Source organism: Rousettus aegyptiacus, unplaced genomic scaffold (assembly GCF_014176215.1).
Source record: "Rousettus aegyptiacus isolate mRouAeg1 unplaced genomic scaffold, mRouAeg1.p scaffold_m13_p_15, whole genome shotgun sequence".
Taxonomy (NCBI): Eukaryota; Metazoa; Chordata; class Mammalia; order Chiroptera; family Pteropodidae; genus Rousettus; species Rousettus aegyptiacus.
This window is the reverse complement of record NW_023416290.1, coordinates 34,694,661-34,716,156: the sequence shown is the minus strand read 5'-3', so window position 1 is coordinate 34,716,156 and position 21,496 is coordinate 34,694,661. Positions and strand designations below refer to the sequence as shown.

The 21,496-nt window shown below is 40.0% G+C and overlaps 1 protein-coding gene across 5 annotated transcripts in view; it reads right to left on the bottom strand.

Annotated features, from left to right (window-relative positions):
* The window catches only part of GRHL2 (grainyhead like transcription factor 2), a 157,482-nt gene that overhangs the window by 100,930 nt on the left and 35,056 nt on the right, over nt 1-21,496 (bottom strand). For all 5 annotated transcript variants that reach the window (XR_001597228.2, XM_016147540.2, XM_016147539.2 and 2 more), the window contains exons 2-3: nt 9,477-9,672; nt 1,920-1,987 (exon numbers count right to left, since the gene is read on the bottom strand). Coding sequence is in view for 4 of the 5 variants with exons in the window: in XM_016147537.2 (XP_016003023.1) it covers nt 1,920-1,987; nt 9,477-9,672 (264 nt within the window). In the remaining variant the exon portion in view is untranslated. The remainder of the gene's footprint in view (nt 1-1,919; nt 1,988-9,476; nt 9,673-21,496) is intronic.

Sequence of the window (21,496 nt, the reverse complement as noted above, 5' to 3'; positions counted from 1 at the left end):
TCTTATTATCATATGACAAGGAAATAACAGACTCAGCACCATCCTATAATGTGTAGTATCCCTCTGCAAAACAGCATTGGCTTTAGAAGCTGATGCCAGAGAAAGACATCCAACAAAATGGATGATTAGAACAAATAAGAATTGTGAGATACTGACTTCCCTGCAATAGAATTTAAAATTAAATCAAATCTTTAACATGAGAAAAAATGCAATGCTAAGAATGGAGTATTAATATACTTTTTAAAAAAATCTGGACTATGTCATTAAGATTCTATTTCTCAAAGCAGCAGCTTCTGTATGCAAACAGTTATAATGATACCATGTTAGCATATGGCACCTTAATTCATGAATGTACTCCAGAGCAGATGATATCCTTCCAAACCACATGCGGCCAGTCTACTAAGTCATAATCAGTCTATACAAGATGGTTTTGTCTATACCTCGCGGCCGGCTTTTTTAAAAGTGCGCCATTGAAATCGCAAAAATAACCATTAAAATACAAGGAGCAGCTATCACTCGTTAATAGTATTCTAAAAGATGCTTTAAGAGAACATGGCCTCTTCTGTCTGTTATGACACAGACAGGGTACACATCTTAGACGTCTTTTTCCCTGATCCCTTCATGACTGCCCGTATGGGACTTGGTAGACAGCATATGCTCAACTTAATACTTCCTGGCTAGATGAAAGAAAAGTTACAGGACCCGAAGAGCGTCAGCCTCTTTCTCCCTGTCATCACTACTACCAACGAGAACCCAGGGCCCCAGAGCAGCAGGGAGCATCAGGAGATCCCTGTGGAGCTGCAAATCAGAAGTAGGCAGCCTTCGTCTTCTGTTGGGGTCTGCCTTAGAGGTAACGCACAGAGCTCAGGGCTGCTGGTTGGCGGGGTGACCCCCATTGCTAGTCATTTAATGAGATCATAATGTCACAAGCAGTTCCTATCAAGGCCACGTAAGATTCTGCCGTCTGTGCTAGCAGGGGATTTCACTTCTCTTGGCTGCACATTTCAATTTGGAAAAAAAACCCTTCAATAGAAAAACACTGCAGTGCCTCCATCTCTCTGCAGGGGAAGAGATGCATTTGATTGGCTAGTTGGGGAGAGGTAGCAGACCAAGGTGGCTGAGTCCCTTTATATTTGAATCATCTTGTCCAAAGAGAGGAGACTCTCCAGACACCCCTGCCGTGCCACGAGAGGTCTGTCCCATCAAGGAGACCGGAAGCCCTGCCTGGGACTAAATGAGTAAGCATATCTAAGGCAGGAATGAAATGTTAGAAATTGTAGATTTAAAATCGCATTCTCTAACTAGCTTCGTCAGAAATAAAACTCTTTCTTTTTTCCTTTTTAATTTCAATCTGTCTGACCGTGTCTTGTTTTTCAATTAATTCTTATTTCGGAACCGCAGGAAAGGGGTGCTACATAGTGATGTCCCGCCGTCTTTCCTGTCCCTACCCTGACAGTCCGCTGCCACCCAGCGCTGCCTGCCTGGGCCAAGAAACAGCCCTGCCTCCTTCCTCTCCCCTCATCAAAAGCAAGCTGCAAGTGTCTCGTCCCCTCAAGGCCTTGATCACACTTACAGAAAAGTTCACTCAAGTAGTGGAGTGTCTTGCCGGCATTTCACCTCCAACTCTGGGAATTTCCTGCCTCCTTAGAAGGGGTTAGTATATCTAGAGCCTGCTGGTGACCCTTTGGATGCACAACCGAAAAATGCAATTTGCTCTCTCTACCGAGGCATCCAGTTTCGGTCCAGACTCCAAAAGAGAGAAAAAGGAGGTTATGCTTCTTGATTCCATCTCCTCTCAGGAACAAAAATTAGAGTTTAATACTGTAGTTTTTTGTTTGTTTGTTTGTTTGTTTTTTTAAAAAAACATAGAACGATAGTTATTTTGGGAGCTAGGCGTATTCCTTTACATAACACCGTACCTTTTGTCCTGGTCTTCTTGGCTGTCACTTGCTTTGCTTACAGACAGCAGCCTCTTGTCTCGAGGAACCTGAAAACATCAGCAAGCACAGTCAGACTTACACAGGTGCAACCCCAACCATGTGCAGAGCCAGACACCAGCATAAGCAAAGAAACTGGAAGGCAATGCTCTTCAGGAGAAGTGGCAGATTTGCCATAGCCAGGAGATGGTTAAAGTTTAAGTCGATGGCAATGGCAGCGGGCCAGACACAAAGGGGTGATGATAAACGGAGGGCTACCACAATCATGATTCTGCTGTGCACGGCCGACATGGGCCATCTCTCCCTGGACCTAGCAACTGCTGAGTCCTCCCCACTTTGGGGGTCGATGGGGGAAAGGAACACTATAAACGGAGGGGGCGAATCTGAACCTCTGTGCCCCAGAGCAAACAGAAAACATCTTGGAATTACAACGGGCATCCTGTTCAGGAACAGGGACTGACCCTCTACTCTGATGAGGGACCTCGGGTGTGATGTGAAGTGGAGCAAGCTGGGCATGGGGCTGCACTGCCCACCGAGGGAGCGACATCTGGTGTTCCTGGACCGCCCTTTACCTACACTCCCTACAGAGCTCTGGGACTTGCTTCCACAATTTTTCTTCTAATACACCTTTATTATTGTCTTCATAACCACGATGCCAACACATCGCCTCAAAGATTATTGAATAAGTACACTTAAGAGAAGGGGGACCCCCGACCAGCTACGTTTTAACCATCATCTAATCACCCCACCGCAGCTCAGATTGTTTGCATATCTCTGCCATAGTTTGCAAACATGGGAATAGTGGGTTTGGATTTGTTTGGTTGGTTGGATAGTTTTGGGGTTTGGGTTTTTTTTTCCCTTCTAGCCAAACTCCTTTGTACTCAAAATTCAGTCTTTACAATTTTGCCATAAAAGAGCACTAATGAGAAGCATCCCTTTTCTGAATTCCCCTAGCAATTCTCATGGTTTCCACTCACCTGAATATCTATGCAAGCGCAGTCAGCTGGACTAGGGAGGCAACAGAGCAGGGTGGCTAAGAGTCGAGACCCAGACGGAACTGTCTGGGTTTGAATCTCCAGCTCTGCTACTATCTACACTCTGCCTCACTTTCCTCATCTGTAAAACAGGCTTAATAGTAGAGTTTTATACCTCACAGGGTTTTTAGTAACATTAAATGAGTTAATTTTAAAAAAATGTTTAGAGTACTTTATAAGCATTTGCTAAATAAAAATAAGATAAATTCATTGTAAGTTCATTCACATGTCAATGTTGAGGGTCAACAATGTACCAGGCATTGCTAAGTGTTAGACGGAAATGAGGTAGATATAACGTAGCTCCTATCATCTACTGAAGATGACAGATAAACACAAAATTTCAATACCCAGCACACCCATGTTCACAGTAGCATTATTCACAATAGCCAAAAGGTGAAAACAACCCAAATGTCCATCTATAAATTAACGGATAGACAAAATGTAGTATATATATACATTGGAATACTCCTCAGCCTTAAAACTGAAATTCTGATACATGCTATAATATGAATGAGCCTTAAAGATATCACATTAAATCCCATGTGACTCAAATTCATCCACTTCCCTCTGGATGCCTGCCTCCTGGTTCAGCCTCCAATATCTCTTCCTGGGCTGCTGCATCAACCTCCTAATGGTCTCTCTCTCACTTTGTCCTTGCAAATCCATTCTAGATTCATTAAGAAGATTCAGAGAGACCTTAGAAATGCAAGCTGGTTCCATTATGCTCATCAATGCTTCCCATTATTCTCATGAATGTGGCCATCAAAAAGTCTTTCACCTTAACTTGGGTGGCCCTCACCACTACCATACATACAGACACACTGCCTGTCTGACCATGCAATGCTCATTCTCAGACAAAGCCAGCACACAAAGTCCCATCTGCCTGGAACGTAGCCCACCCCACTCCCCACCTATGCTTTCTCTGGGCTAATTCACGAGCATACTTCAAGTCTCGTGTAAATGCATATGTGAAGTTAGAGTATAATTTCCATGAGTGTCCACCTTGTGCGTGGTTATGTCGCGAGTGCCTGGAATGTAGCAGACCCTCACTAAATACTTTTTGAAACAATGAATCAATCTATCAAAACATCCTGGAAAAGACAGAACCCAAGAAGCAGAAGAAATAGGGATTCCCAACACTAAAACAGGTTAACAACCCCCAAAAAGGCAGGCAAGGCACACGAAGGAGAGCGCAGAGCATCCCGCTCCACCCCCCACACTGGGTGCCATGCAACCGAGGCCTTACTAACCTTTGGGCCCGCTCCTATCTAGGCAACTCGGAACCATATTTACCTTTGGCCTGCCAAAGACTGTCCTCCACAGAGAAACTGAGACCTCTGAACTTGGGCTCCTCTCCGGTCTAGACCCACATCGCCGTCTATCCTGGGCATTCTACGAGCACCGAATTCCACATACACGTATCTCTCTCCCCAAAGCCTTACTCCTGTACTCCTCACCTTGGCGAAGCTGGGGGTCCTCTCAGATATCTTGACCCAAGTGATGGGGTTCCCCTGCCAACTCATAGACACATATACACAATCAATTGCTAGCTTTTACTCCTGGACATAATGTTTTGTCTCCAGTGTTTATTTTGGTGGCTGACTTAGTGAGAACCCAACAAATGGTGACCCAGGAAACCCCCATCACCATGCTTACTCCAGGTCTTCATCATTTTTCGCGTGGGCTATCCTGATTGATTGCTCAATGAATTATCTGCCCATAACCCACCTCGCTCTGCTGCTGCTTTTGCTGCCGCTTTTGCTGCTGCTGCTGCTGTAATAGGCGTAAATCATTTCTCCAATCTACCAGGCCTATATTCAAAATCCTTCAATCTCAGAGGAAATGATGCCAAATAATATGATAGAAGAATTACAGGATATTTCATTTTCTTCTTTAAGCTGCCCTGCATTTTCATGTAAACTTAAAATGAAAAGCTATTTTGAAAAAATTTCAACAGCTTATGAATATTTATTAACTCACTTATTCATTCATTCATTCATCCAGCAAAAAGAAAGGCCATGCACCTAGCCCTCGACACCTTTTTGAGAGAATAAAGCCCAGCCCACCTTGCGTCTTCCAGAGGGATCCACTGCCCTCCTGATCAATCTTCACTGCCCATCCCCTTGAGCTCAGCAAGATTGATTACCTGGATTCCACTGAGAGCAGCCATGTTTTCTCATCTCCTGCTCCCTTGGCCTGAAATGCTCTCTCTTCATCCATCCACCTGACAAAACCTCCTCTGTTTCCCAGTAGAGCACGTGTTGCTTCCTCTAGAAAATCTGAACTCTTTACGAAGGTGCCACACTTCTCTCACTGCTCCTGGAGCACATCCCTGTTACAGCACTAACAACCACACACTGTGGTTGTAGCTTTATAGAACTACGTCTGTCCTGGACTGTGACCTCTCTGAGGTGTTAAACTGGGTCCCATCTGTCTTCAGATATCAAATTAACCCCCTTAATATCTATTCTACTGCTGGAAGGTCACGGCTGATTAGTGAATATCTGTAGAATGGATGATGGACAGATGGATGGTTGGCTGGCTGGTTGGCCAGATGGATAAATGGATGGCCTTACGGATGGACAAACAAACCAAAAAACTGGTTTCCAGCAGTACCGGATCAACAGAACAGATGGAAATCAACTGGCCAGGAAAGCATGTTTTCACTAGAGCTAGAATCAGATGCTTGCAAACCATAGGCTCCATCAGGAGAAAATAAAGTGAGATAAATGTATAAGTTGAACCACTTTTAAAAATAAGTAACTAATGGAATCTGTCATGTTCTTCTATCACATCCAAAATTCATCAAAAGGTCACTCTTGACTTTAGAGCTGCTATTGACAAGTAGCTTGAACTGGATAGAAAACTGAGCTAGTATTTGAGCCCCTAAATTATGAAAGATTCTAGCAATTTGGCTATTTTTATAATAGATATAATCTAAGTAGCTTTAAATGTATATTTTTAAAATTTGAACCCATTTTCAAATGGGTTCAAAACAATGGTAGACAGTGTAATGTACTGAACTGTGTGCCCACAAAGTTCATATGTTAAAGTCCTAACCTCCAATGTGACTGTATTTAAAGATAGGAACTCTAAGGAGGTAATTAAGGTTAAATGAGGCCATAAGGATGGGGCCTTAATCGGTAGGACTGATGCTCTCTTATAAGAGGAAGACACTAGGAGTAAACGCAGAGAGAAAAGGCCATGCGAAGACACAGCAAGAAGATGGCCATCTGCAAGGGAGGAAGGAAGAGAAGTCTCACCAGAAACCAACCCTACCAGCACCCTAATCACAGACTTTCAGGCTCCATAACTGCGAGAAAATACATTTCTGTTGTTTAAGCCACCCAACCTGTAATAATCTTTTGTGGCAGCCTGAACAGACTAATACAGTGTAATGGAACAGATGTTAGGAAATGTACAGGACCTACTTGAGACCTTGAGTAAATCTTACTTAGTTACCTGAACTATAAAATATAAAACAGGATGGGCTTCCCTGCAATGATCCTGTGGTGACAGTTTAAAATGCAGGTGAAAAGACTTTGAAATGTATAAAGTATTATACCAAGATATGCCTTTGCCAGCTTGCAAAGACAGGGACCAGCATTTCTTGAGTACCTGCTGTGTGTCATACACACTTTCTATGACAAGACTCACTACTGTTCCCTGAGGAGCAATATACTCCAACCTTAGGAATAAAAAAAAAATGATGCATGGTACAAAAATAATCAACTAGTATTCCAAAGAGGTATAAAAAGTCTATAGAATTTAAATAATAATGCGGCAGTAATTGTGACAATGATACGACTTCCCAAAATTTACTCTCGTAAAATAGAACCTCTTTTCATTAACATTTTACTTTACTACAGAAAGGTTTACCCTCAAAGTAGATTTAACTTTGTTTTAACTTTAACACCAGCATATATAAGCTGTGAATATAAAAAAGGGCTGACTAAAGCCTGAAAATAATCATTTGGATGCAAAGTTTTTGGAAAGAAGACTAATTCTTTAATGTTTAAAATGTTTCCAGTATAATTACAGTAAAGCTTGTATGAGATAAAAGAAGCCATGTAATTTTTAATCCACAGTCTTAGAAAACATTTTCTTTAGATATTTTACATCCTAAATGAATAAATTAATCCTGGAAAATATTAAGTCGACGAAAAGAGTTATAACCTTGGTTACAAATTGAGTTTTATGTAAACTCCCTACTCTGCATCTCAAAATATATACAGGAAGGAATATTTCAATTCATTTTAATGTTAAAAACATACAAGAGGAAAGGTAATCCAGGCACCATATTTACCAATACTTAATTATTCTCTGAACCTATGGGAAATAAATTCATTGCTTTCATAAATTACTAATTATTTTTGTTCTGATGTATGTCTTTTTTATTAATACAAAAGAATTGACATCTAATACAGATATATTGAATTATATCCATTTCACAGCAGTGAAATAAGATCTATTTTAAAAATAGAACAATATATTTCTTCAAAATGTCTTAATATATATCCACCAAGTCTTATGAAACTGTTAATTAACATATCATTTTAATATAGTTATAAAAGAAGTTGTAATGACCAAAGTGATTAAACCTGGGTTACTTTAATGATGTGTTACTAGATGCTGAAGATTGATAAAACTCTCCAAGTTTTCACTATTTTTTTATCATAAAATTGCTTCATGATTTATTCCTAAGGATAAGACCACTTCTGAACATTATTTATTAACACAGAACTCTAATAAAGCTGAACCCTCAAGGAATGGCTCAGCAGTCTTATTTAATAAGTTTTATACTTCTGTACCATCCTCAATAAATTTTGAAATTTTCCACTCCAAAACATATAGAATTTATCCTTGTGTTTTTCAAATGAGCTCCTCAGTCAAAAAAGGGTTAAAAATATAAAAGAATCACAAACAAAGAAAAGGAGAGAGAAAGCCTACTATGAAACCATCTTTGTTTTGGGGCTCATTTTTTTCAGCCACTACCTACTTGTTCACTGGAGGAAACTGCCCTACTTACATGAAATGTAGTTTAGGCCCTAAAACACCCTTCCATCTAGAGCCCAAGTCTCCCAAAGTTACAGTCCTTTCTTGCTATGCCAGGAGTCATATCGGGAGTTTTTCACCTTCACAAGAGGCCTGTCATAATCTGCCAATTCCACTTTTGGTAAGGGAAAAAAGTCAGCATAGACTGGCCAGGGTACCAGTGGAATGCCCTTCATATATTCCTCCTAAACTTTATGACAATAAAAGATAAGTTTATTTGAGTTAATAATACCTCATTTTATATACCCTGGATGGATTGACCTGTCAATTATTCATATCTTGTTTTTCATCTTAGGTAATGCTAACTTAGCATGGCTTCCATGAGAGTGATTATAAGGAACTCTGGCAGAAGAGCATGCCTGGAGGAAGTGTCAGAGTTGGTGGTGGTGGGAGGTCTTCTGAAAGCATGAACATTGGTTTAGGAGAGATACAGGGAACAACACAACTTGAAAAAGTAGAGATTGCTGGAAGGAAACAGGAAGTAAGAAGCAGGAAGGAAACAGGAAACAGGAACTGAAGCTTACTACAAGGAAAATTGTTTCTCTGGGGTGATATTCTCATGATGGGGGGGGGTGAAGGAGGTGAGGATTTAATCCTTATTCTAAAATAGTTCACTGTGTCCAACTAGCAAAATAACCACTGCCATTCTCACCTTAGTACCGATTCCCAGACTAAACTAGCGGGCAATAAATCTCCTCACTCAATAAATACTTGTTGATTGATTTTTTATATTTCCCTGGTTCTAAGGGAACAGGTCATACCAGATATAGCCTTAGTTGAGATGGACCATTGTTTGTCGCTCGATTTCCTGAACTACTCCTATTTTGAAGGTACTGCATGGCAGGTATTTTTGTAATATAAGTAAATTATACCCATTTTATTTTAAGTGTTGTTCAAAATAAATGCAGACAAGTAGAGTTGTAACAAAACTGGCTTTTGGAATTGCTGTAAAACACTACCCCAAAAGCATTCATCAGAATTTCTTATAAAACTGAAATGTCTAGAAACCCTGAATGTTTCTTTTAAAACAGAGATCTAAAAGCAACCTCAGTAACTGAGAATGACTAAATTATGGTAAGCTACACAATGTAATATTCTTTTTTTGATAATGCAATATTCTTTATTCACTAAAAATAATAATCATAACGTAAAAACAGCAGCAAGAAAGTATTTGCCAATATGACATAAAGTAGGAATGATATGTAGGTGATATGTATGCATGCAAGCTGAGAACACAGAAATAATTATCCCAAATGAAAACTTCCTCTGGGTGAGTGGTGAAGTTATGCTTCATCGATAGGAAAAAAAAGGGAAGCAATAGGAACAGGAGGATACTTACTGAATTCCCAGGGAATTAGTTCTCTGGCCTGAGAAGAAGAATCTGTGCCCTCTCCCACCACCCAGGGGAGGCCAGGAGCAGGAAGAGGAGGGGGTGGGACTGTACATGTACCTTGTAGTAGTCATACAGCAGGCCCAGGGCAGCCGCGCTGTCCTCGTCCCCGTTAATGCTCATCATGGCCTTGGTGGCCGCTGTCAGGGGATTCTCCAAATACGACTTCCAGGCTTCATCCTCACTGGTGTAGGCTCTCCGGGTATTGAAAGGAGGGTCACTGGGCATGGGCACTAAGGCCACCAGTCGTTTATTACTGTGAAAGCAAGAGAAATGTGAGCTCCATTTTCAGAGAAATGTTCCTATTCCCATTAATAATATGCACATAATATGGTTAATTTGTACGTCCTCTGAATGGAGAAGGGAACATTAAAATTAAAGTGGTGCCACAATGCATTGATAAAGCCACTGATTTATTTTTTCACTTTCTAGGACAAGTAAGAACGATCTTTAAAAGGTTGTATAAGCAGTACAAGGTAGTCCCTTCACACTTGGTTTTCCATATCCGATCATTCTAGGGTCAAAACATTTTATTTCATTATTCTTCATTAAGGAATAGTAGAACGAAATCCTGTGAGGAAATAGGTTTCATTTAATTCTCTGTGTTATAATCATAAATATGTGCAGTACATTAAACATAATCATATGTCAATGATTATTTAAAATGATCCACTTTAATCTACATCTGAAATTGCTAGTGAATTATAGGCAAACCCAAAAGTCTTTTAATTTAAAAAAGGCAATATAAGCTATTTCGCAAGCAAGACGTAATAAGGATATGAAGCGACTGTGATGAGACAGACTTTATATGTGAATCCAGTGTTGCCACAGGATCCTACTATGTTTAAATGACATAGAAGCTACATGTTATAAAAATCATCACGGAGAATGAGGAATGAGTGTGGAGAAGTTTCAGTAGAAAACTGACAGAAAGGGGCTGGAGTAATCATTCATTAATCCTAACCAAGCCAAATCTGAGTAAATCAGGAATTGACAAACAAGGCAATTTCTTAAGGAGGATGTGATAACTCCAATATCCAAAGACCATAACAGCTGCCTGGTTAGGACTCCAGATGTCAAATAGAGAAACCTGGGCCTCATCCGCGGGCCCTCTTTCCCTTGGTCGCTGAAACGAAAATGGAATGGAACAATCAGACATTGTATTTCAGTGACCCCTATGTCTGCTCCTAGTAACAGGACACAGACAAGTGGCAGGACCCGTGAAGGCGACACCTATACTACCCAATGGAAATGCAGCCTCAAGGCCTTCGACAGTCATTCAGTTCTAAAAGAGGCCCCTTTTTGTTGACATTCCTCCAGGGCCTTCCAAGGTAGATGGTCTCTCAGTCCGCTTTGTAATGAGAACTGGTGTGAACCTTCAACAGCATGTTGAGGGTCCTCTGGGTGCTGTCATGGTGCTGTGCATGGTGTAAGGTCATAAAATGACGCTGACTTTGGTAAAATATATTTGGGGATGGGCAGGAAATTCACAATTAGCATGGTGAAATTCTAGGTTAGATGGTCTCCAGGCTCCTGATTTGAATTCTCTGTGCCAGTGGTTTGATAGAACTGACAGAGAATATTAACCTAACTGCAAAGAAATTGAATGAAAAGGGTGTAATCAGGTTTCTGGAGGTAAATGAGAAAAACCCTGATGGAAAGGTTTACTAACCATTAGGCAGTGCGGTGGCCTGGGAGCAGCGGCGGCCCCGGGAGCAGCAGCGGCCCCGGGAGCAGCGGCGGCCCCGGGAGCAAGCGGCGGCACCCGGGAGCAGCGGCGGCCCCGGGAGCAAGCGGCGGCCCCGGGAGCAGCGGCGGCCCCGGGAGCAGCGCCGGCCCCGGGAGCAGCGCCGGCCCCGGGAGCAGCGGCGGCCCGGGGAGCAGCGCCGGCCCGGGAGTGTCTTTGCTCGCCACTTACTGTGGTAAAAAACTGAGCTTCAGTTTCTTTATGTACCCTGACTCAAGTAAGAATAGAAATGTCTTTCCTACTTACCTCATAACTCAATTGTGAGAATCAAATAAAATAATGGATAAAATAGAGTTGGGTAAACTGCACATGCTATACAAATAACAGGTATTACCATCACTGCATGGTTCTAGTTCAACGTTACTATAATACTTGTGGGTGTGTCAGTTTGGGGTACAGTTGATTATAATTTAACAGTGCTAAAGATAATCTTTAATTAACAGGAAAACGAAGATGCTCATTCAGCAATACTCCACAAGTATGTGAGTAGGTACCAGACATAGTGCTAGTGGTTGAGGATACAGTGGCAACTGAGACAGGTGCTGTCCCGTAGCCCACGCAGCTTGCTGCCAGAGGTAGTACCACAGGGCGATGACCGTGAGGAAGAGAATGGACAGTGTCATGAGGGTACATGACAGAGGGGCCTAACTAATCAGAGGATCAGGGAGGAACCAAAGTTTCTATAAAGACCTGAAGGATGGGAAGGAATGTGCTGGTAAATGCTGAAAGATGTGGAAATTATTTTTTAAGGTAAAGAATATTATGGCAATGCAGAATAATGGAATTTTCTGACAAAAGGAGCATATTTGTATTCATTTCGGAGAGTGCTCTAGAGAAATTTACATATTTGATCTAACAGTGAAGTAGCATTTTCGTGTTGTAAAATTTACTAATCACATAAGGTTGGATTTGGAGGTAGAAACGGGCCCACGAAAGTCTACGAGTGGAAGAAATAAGGCCTCTGGGCAGAACCGAGGCGGCAGAGGGGGTGGGCCTGTGCGCGGTGGTGCCACCACCTCCCCTTCCAGTGCTGTAGCTGGGGCCACCTCGGGGGCCTCATCTGCAGCCTTCACTTACAGGGCGAAGTAGAGGATTCTGAACGCCCATAAGGGCCTGGGCGCTCTGCACACTTCCCAAAAATACTCAGTCCTCTGGGAAGGAATAAAAAGCTTCATGCTATTTACAGTGACCTCGCCATCGAAAAAGATGAGGATTTTCTTCTTTTTCATGCCTGAGAGAAGCACATATTGCTGGCGGGGGAGGGGGGGCTGTCAGTTACAACACTGGCTAATTTCCGAGATTTGGGGGGAAGCATTGGGCTGAAGCAAAGAGCCAACTCTTGATTTACAGGCAGTGTCCTGATTCGCTGGAGAGGTGTTTCCTTGATTCTTCCTTCTTAAAGCCCCTGCTCCCTCCTGTTGAGCTTCCGGGACTGCTGGCTTCATCTGTGCCTGGCACAAATGTTTCCTTATAAATGTAGATTCATCAGCTTTTCCTCTGCGGTGAAATGGTTGCTGAATTCTTACATGATCAATAGAAAGACCTATTCTGGAAAAGTACAACTTTACTCATCATTTCTTTTAATATTTTTCTTTTAATATTTTTAATGGCCAAAGGAGCATTTTATGCTCTTCCCTTTAACTTTGTTAATGACTCCAGTTTTGTTCTTTACAGATTATAATCTCTCTAGTACAAATCACTATTTGAATAAAGCTTGGTTTTATAAAAACAGAATAATCTATTTGGTACACTGAACAAAAATGTAGACTTGTAAAAAAAGTAAAGTTTCACAGAATAGTTTTTTTACCAAAGTCTGCAACACTTTCTGAAGTTGATTTCATCATTGTTCTTTTGGAATGGCGGCTCTAATTTTCGCTCTGGACGGCTTTCTGAATATCCTTTGTGCAGCTTTAGGTATGTTAAGTTCCAGTAGCCTAGGACAAAGGGCTGTAAACAGCAAACTTGATCCATGGTCCCTCCTTGGAGAACAGTCTAGATTAGCACTCAAGCATTCACAGCAAGGCAAAGGCTGTTAGATGACAGGTATAACTTTTTTTTTTTTCTCATTTGTTTTCTTTAATCCACTACATCTTGTGGATGTTGGGAGAACAGTTGAGAGATGAGTCATCAGCATTAGTAGTGAAAGAGGTGGAACAGTCATCGTAATCAACAAGTCAAGAAAAGTTCCAGATCACTCTGCCAGAGACAACCTATCACCACCATGCACCCAAGTATGAACAAGAGTCTAATGCAGGAATGCTTTGCTGGAAAGGAGCAGATGAAACTTTGCACACAACATCTTCATCCCCTAAAAATGTGTGTAGTAACAGGCAACAAATGCAGACATAAATCCATTTCATTTGAGACCACAAAATAACAATGACAGTGGAATATTCACACAAATTATCGTTTTCAATCCATCTCTCATCATCCATTTCTTTCATAACTTCTAGGAGGGCACTGGCTTTTGTTTTGTTCATTTTGGTGGGGTTTTTGTCTTAACCTAGGGGATGATGGTTTGGGATGATGGTTCTGTTCAAAGAGGCCCTCAATGACCCTTATCTCCTAGAGTTTTCCCTTCTACATTGTAGCAGAATTGCTTTATATTACCAATAGTGTACGGCAAAAGTGATAGTATGGTACTTCCAGAATTAGATAATAAAAGTCTGCATCTTCCATTTTGGTAAATCTCATTCATATTCATATTCTCCCTCCCGCCTCCCCCCACCACACATACCTCTTGATCCAGGGATATCAAATTGACATATTGTAGGGACGAACTACAGCCTTGACCATCAATGACCACATGAGAGAGCCTGGTAGTGTTAAGGGTGGAAAATTTTCCAATAAACCAGCATTAAGGATTTACTCTGATTCTGTTAACCAGGGTGTGGTAATCTGCTCAAAGATATGCTAAGGCCAACTTCTGATTCTGTAATCTGCTTACTTGTTAACCAGGGTATGGTTCTAGGCTTTATCAACTGCCCCTTTTGGGAGCTCGGGACTAATCTCTTCTGACCCTGCCTGGTAGAGAGTCAGTCGCCAGCCGGCTAATAAAGGCTCACAATTCATCTTAATTGGCTCCATGGGTCCTAGATTTGATCACACCACAACAGTAGATTTTCCAGAATTAAGGCTTAAATCCATTATAGCTCCAGATGAGAACTTAACTACAATTTTATGAGACGCTGAGCCAGAACCAATCAGCTAAGCTGCTCTGAGATTCCTGACTATCAGAAACTGGGAGATAATAAATATTTGCTAATTTAGCTGTAAAATTTTGAGATAATATATTGCACAGCAGTAGATATCTAATAGTCTCCTCATAGGTCTTCCTTTTACCATTGCTCCCTCTTCCCTGCCGCCCAGTCTATTCTCAACAAAATAGCATCTAGAGAAATCTCATTAAAACATAAATCAGATCATGTCACTTCATGCTCAATCCTATAAGGACTCCACATTTCCCTTAGAAGTCAAGACCCTTCCAACAGTCTACCAGGCCCTACAGAATCTCACCTCCCTTAGTTCTCTGACCTCGCTTAATACTCTCCTAGTTACTCATTCTGATCCCCCTACACTGCCTACCAGTCTCTACTTTAGGGCCTTGGCTCCAGCTGTTTCATCTTGGAACGCTCTTGCCCCAAACACCCAAAGTTAACTCTTATCTCCTCTAAGCCAAATCTCACCACGATGAGATTTACTGTGACCACCCTATTTAAGGCAGTGATCTGCCTCCAAAGACCCTGGAGTTTTCAATTCCTCTAGAATGGTCAATCTCCATACCCAGCTTTCTAGTCTTTCTTCCCTAGCAGTCACTGTAGTCTATGTAGCTTTCTTATTATGTTCGGTGTTCATTGTCTGCCCCTTTAGAGTGTGTGCTTCACAAGAGCTGGGATTCTTTGTATTGTTCATGGATACATCACAAATACTTTGAACTGTGCCTGCCACATGTGCGGTCCTCGATTAACGATGTTGAATGAGTGAATAAAAATTCTTTGAGGAACTGAAGTATAAGCTGGGGTTTCAAATGCTATAAAAGGAATGGGGGCTATGTTTTCCATGTTTTGATAAAATCAATTTATAGCATATTTGTAAAGTTGGTTTGAGTGTAAAGTACCACACAAATGCAAGACATCTCAACTTTAGGAAGCATAATTGTAAATTAATAAAATAAACTGATCCTATTTAAACTATCTTTCTCTCACCTTCTAATTCTTGCCTTTAAATTAAATAAATGATAATTCATTCTTCTAGTCTCCTTAAATGCGAGCCACAGCATCAGGAAACCAATCAGGCTTACATGCACACCAAAGGCAAAACAAGGGGAAGACTGAAGCCCAGCCAGCAAAGGTCTGATATTCATGACCCTTTCTCCCACCTGTTGTCCATTATTCTCAACACCGACTTGAGTTAGCGGACAAAGAATTTTTTCCACCCAGGAAAAGTCCCTTCTCTTGAAGAAGAAGTGATCTTTAATATAATTCTCAGGTTTTTATGCTATGTCCACTACCTCAATCTCCTCCTCTCCCCATCTCATTCTCTCTCTCTCTCTCTCTCTCTCTCTCTCTCTCCCCCCCTCTCTCTCTCTCACACATGCACATACATGGCCTTTTATTTTGAGATGGTATGAATTCTATTCTCCAAATAGAATATCTTTTTAAAAAAAAAAAAAAACAAGGAAAATAGTCTAATTTATTTCAAAACTAATATCTCAGATCAATAAACTATCCTATACTCTGTCCAGCACTTGGGGTTTAGTCTTCATTTTCTTCATTTTGTTGTAGCTGACATATAACCACTTCAGCAAACCAGCAAAAAAAAAAAAAAAAAAAAAAAAAAAAAAAAAAAAACCCCAAAAAAATAAACAAACAAACAAACAAACAAAACCATATTCAGAATAAACTCAGGACCCGAGTTTTAAGAAGTGACAATTATTATTTCTTTTGAAATCTTGGTATTTCTTCATTAAGTTAATAAGACTTTCAAATAGAAGCTAATGAACTAATCATCCCAGCCAGGGTTAATGCCACAATTTAAATGCCAATGATGTTAGTCATTTCACTCCTGGCTAACTTCAGTAATATCCCTCCTTTCAGTGCTGGCTAGAGGCAAAATACAAGAGATAACAGATTGCTTCCATGTCAGAACGATGGTTAAAATATATTCGAAACTTTCTACACTGAGCACTTGTCCTTAATGATGCTAACCTTTTGCTGTTGACCTAATCCATATAAGATTCAAGGGAAATGAAATGAATCCACAAACCTGGGGTGATATTAATAATCTTCATGTTAAATATTGGTATTTTGAGAAAGAGAATTCAGTTAATTCAATGAAGATATTTTCATGCCCTCTACTACAGAAAATGCGGTTTTTAAAAATAATAAACTATAAAAAATATTGTAGGTATAGAAATCAAGATAGTTACATTTTAGATACACTAATAGCAAAATATGAACCACCGATTAAAACATAATCTCCCCACCTTCTCTCCCTCTCCCGTTGTTGCCCCAGCATGCTCTTAGCCCACATATTAAATAATTTATAACTGAGGTAGAGAGGATTAGGAATAGAATTAAAAGCATGAATTAAGCACTAGAAACAACCATAGGAGAAAGATATCACAGCAGAAAGTGGAAGAGAATAAGAAAATAATTTTAACACGTGGAGCATTTGTAGAGGCCGCAATCTATAAAAAAAATTACACGTGTATGGGTTTAAATCAAAATACAAAATGTTTCCAGTGTTTATAGATGAATTTTGATTTGCTTCTTTCTGCTTTTCAAAGTCTTCAATAATAAGCCATGCACACTTATTGAGCACCTACTTTATGCCAGATAGAGTTCTAGTCCTTGACATGGATTAATGCATGTATTCCTTATAATGGCCTTGAAGTCTGATACAGTAAACATGCCCTTTACACTGATGAGGATGTTGAGTAGCTAGCGCTAAGTAACTTGCCCGGGGTCAGGCAGTGCTCAGCTTCGACCAGAATTGCATACCAGAACTCAGCTCACAAGCATCCTTCTCTGGTGCCAATTCTTGACTATGCTCTATTTTCATTGAAAAAAAAAAAAAAAAAAGTTACTTGAAAAGAGGGAACTAAAACACAAACTGGATACAAGACCAATGTAACAGGGGATTTCTTACATCCAAGTAAATGAGAGTATTTCCAAATTGAGAGGTTCTAGAGAAATTGTGTGAAGTGGAGGTCTATAAACTCCTTGAAGACAAAGACAATGTGTTTAGATTATGTGCAAATTCCAAGGTGCTAAAACATTCCGCAAGGTAGTATCATATCGGGCAACACAAATGAATCATGTGAGATGAGGGGTGGCAACTCCTCCTTATTCATCTTTAGTTTGACATAGCTAGAGACCATCTTTTTTAATTGTCCTATGGGAAAATGTTATATAATTGATGTGAAAGAAATAGAAAATAAATAATTAGTAAATATTGGGAACATTATTGTTAGGTCCAGGAGGGCCCAATCCCTACCCCCCACCCCATCATACTGTGGGAACCAGACTTCTCCCTTACCTGCATGTGGGAACCGGACCTTGCATTCAAGTTAGCAACACTACATGCTCACCTCCCGCTTCACTGGACTTTCCTCTCTTCCCCGCCAATTTACCCACCCAAAATATTCCCACCAAAAAAGCCCACCTCAAGCCCCTCGCATTCGGGGCTGACATCATCTTTGGTTCAGCCCGGCTGTCACTCTTCTACAATAAACCTTGCTTAACCTCTTATGCCTTGTGCGTTCCTCCTTCAGCAACCCTAACGTATGGTGCCAAATCCGAGAGGGTTTGGTGCAGGTTCAGTGGCCACTCCTCTGAGCCCTGCAGTTATTGGTTTGCAACTCAGAAAGCACTGGGCTGCAGCAGCTCGCTGGGGCTAATCTCTGGTTCCTACCTTTTCTTGGGCGCTAAGGGGTTTAACTCTAACTTCCTCTAACTTCCCCAAACCTCCCCAAACCCAGCCAGGGAGGATGCGGGAGCGGGAGTTTCACTTGTTCATTGCTAACCTGCCAGTCCACATTGGTCATTTAATTTTGGGGGAAGCGGTTATCTACCTCTTCTCAGGTCTTTTATCTCTCTGGTCTGACAAACCCTGTCACTAGGTCAGAAGACTCCTCAACCACCTGGCCCCACCCCAGGTCCTTCTGAACTGGGGACGCCCAACTCAGAAGGACCCCTCTGCTCTATCTTGCAGGGCTCTTTGTCAGTGGAGATGCCGCTCAAAGAGCCCCTCCTGCCCTTGTGGTTTGCCACTCACCCTCCTCACTTTCCTTGTCTTCCCATCCTTTCCATCATGGGGAACAGACCCTCTACGCCCTCCAAAATCACCCTGCCTTGGTGGCCTTTTAAGGAACCTAACAATTATACTTAGCCTGGTCAAAATACAACTTTTAAAGGAAAGAATCATTTTAAACCAAATTAGCTTTAAAAATTAAAAAGAGAACTTCGAAGGAACTTCTCATGCTTAAATCTCTAGTAGAAAACACACACACACACACACACACACACACGCCTCTTACAAGGCCACAGGACAGATTTCCATCTTAAGACCATTTCAAGTGTATACTTCCCTCTCAAAGATTTCCCTGAAGCGAGATAAGTAACAATGTGTTATAGCCAATGTGGAAACAGAAATTTTGTGCATTTCTAGAAGACAGACAGCAGAAGAGACTGGAACAGAGGAAAAATCCAAGTCAAGAAGGCTGCACCACAGCTCTGGTGTGGGAGTGGGAAATGCATAAGTGAGTACCAGTTTTCCCACTGAGCCTGGAAAACTCTAACTCAGGGTCTATCACCAAGCAAGTCACAGACTCTTCCCTTTGGTGCAGTGCACACAAAGAAACTACTACAGTGTTCATTTCTCAAACACGAATGAATCGGCCTTTGGGATTCAAGGACCAGAGAGAGAAGTAATTTGGTAAAATGACTAAAGTAACTTTAAACTATCAAATGGAAACCAAGAAAAAAATTCAACTGAAAACAATAGGAAAACCCTCCAGTGTGTCAAACCCCAACTTGCCCCTATGCAAAAGAATCTTGCAGGAACCCTCAACACCTATAGCCACTCCCTCCACTTAGAAGAACAGCCTTCTCTGAAAAGGGTGAGCTCCACTACGCTAACAACCCCTGCCAGTGCTGAAAAGTGATCAAACTTTTTTAATAGAAGACCTAAGAATCGCTAGATATTTAAGGAAACCTAACATGAATGGAAGAGGAGCCCCAAGATGATCAAAATGGCTTATTGATGAGGAAAATATTTAATGTTTTAAACAGAAAATAATGTTAAAAAGATATTATATCTACCAAGCAAGTTTGGGTTACTATGAAAAAGAAATTACAAAACAAGATACATAATTTCTGCAATAAAAATAAAATTTTGTATAAGGATTGAATTAAAAAGACCAAAATATCGATCTGAGAAATATAAGCAAGGAATTTTCCAGTTTTTAGAGGAAAAAAAAATTCAGAGACAAAGTTAAAAAGCATGTAGAACAGATTTGGAAGTATAATGTTCAACTAACAAGATTTATAGAAGAAAGCAAGGAAAAACATGAAAGGGAAAAATAAATAATAAAAGAAATAATAGAAGAAAATGTCCTCTGGCAGAAGAAAAACTTGTTTTGTGAATGAAAGGCTCCAATGTGCTGAAAAAAATCATAAAAAAAAAAACCCACATCAAGTCATATGCAAAATTTCTATGTTAAAGATTAAATAGAAAATGCTACCAAAAAAAAACTTGTAAAAGAACTAAGTGGGTCGGGCCTGTTAGTACATGGATGGGAGACCACCTAGGAAGACCAGGTGCTGTAGGCGCGAAAAATTTTTTTAAATAAAAATTAAAAAAATAAGGGATTGTAAACTGACAAGGTCCTTGCAATCTGCGAGATCAACCAAGGGTTGCCTTGCCCAAAAAAAAAAAAAAAAAGAACTAAGTAACTTTCAACAGTCCGCCAGTAAATTTCTCATCTGCGTCACTAAATGCTGTAAGACAAGAAAAGAGATTTGAATGTGGAATTCTGAACACAGCAAAAGATCAACTAGTGTGATGGCAGAATAAGAACATGTTTGGTCATGAAAGGATTCAAAAACTATTCTACACATATATCCCTTTGGAAAGAACTATTCCTCAGTTCAAAAGGAAAAAAGATATGGGTAGGGAAGAAAGTGATACAACAATCAGAGAATCAAATAAACCAGTAAAACATTAATTGTAACTAATTTCTGATCATGAAAATAAAATTTATGTTGCTAAGAAAGGATTCTTAAAGATAATACCAAACTAGAAAGAAATATCTGAGGGGTGATAGGAGAGCAGTTGTTTAAAAAGTATACTGAAGATTTTGTTTTGTATGAAGGAAGAATAATAGATAATGATTAATTTCTGATATTGTTAGAAATATAAGTTTAAATGTTTATTAAAAATTTAGTTGGTAATAATTACTAGGATAAAGATAGGCTATAGAAATTTTAAGGCAACATTCTCATAATCCGGTCTTGTAGATATTCTCAGAGGTCTGTGAAGTTAAAACTATCTTCATAATAATAGTAGAACATTATTTGTCTTATTCACTATGTTGACATTTACACTGGTTGTACAAAACTAATAGCATATAAAAGTTTCTGTTCTTGATGTTATAAATCAAGATATTGACATCAAGTTGCCCTTGAGTCATTATATTCTTATCAACACACATTCACAATAAAAACAAAAGAAAACAAAAAGTGCTATTTTCACTTGAGAATGTCTTTGATGAAGCAGTATAAAATATTTATTTTATTAACCTCAAACTTTGGGTTCACATCTTTTGAATATTCTATGTGACAAAGTAGACAATATGTATAAAGCACTTTTACTATGTACTGAAGTACAATGAGAAAAAGCACTTGTGCAATTGTTTTGAGTTGAAACTGAACTACCTGCTTTTTTCAAAGAACTCCATTGCTACATGAAACAATGACAGACCAACAAACTATGTTTTCAGACTTGGGTATTTGGCCAACATTTTCTCAAATATAAACCAAGTGTGAGTCTATCACTTCAAGGAAAACAATTGACAGTATTTGTTGCTGATGGTAATAAGCTTTCAAGCAAATATTAGAAAATTTTTAAATTTTCATTTACCACTGTCAACAACTTTCTAACACTTAAAGATTTTCTGATGAGACTGATGGTGATATTAATATATTCAATTTTTTTTTTTTTTTTGCTAATGTATCATGAGGCATTCACATTCAGAAGATCTGAATCACTCAATCAACCAATATTTTCAAATGCCAATGCATTACGTTAATGCACAGGTAAAAGGTCCATT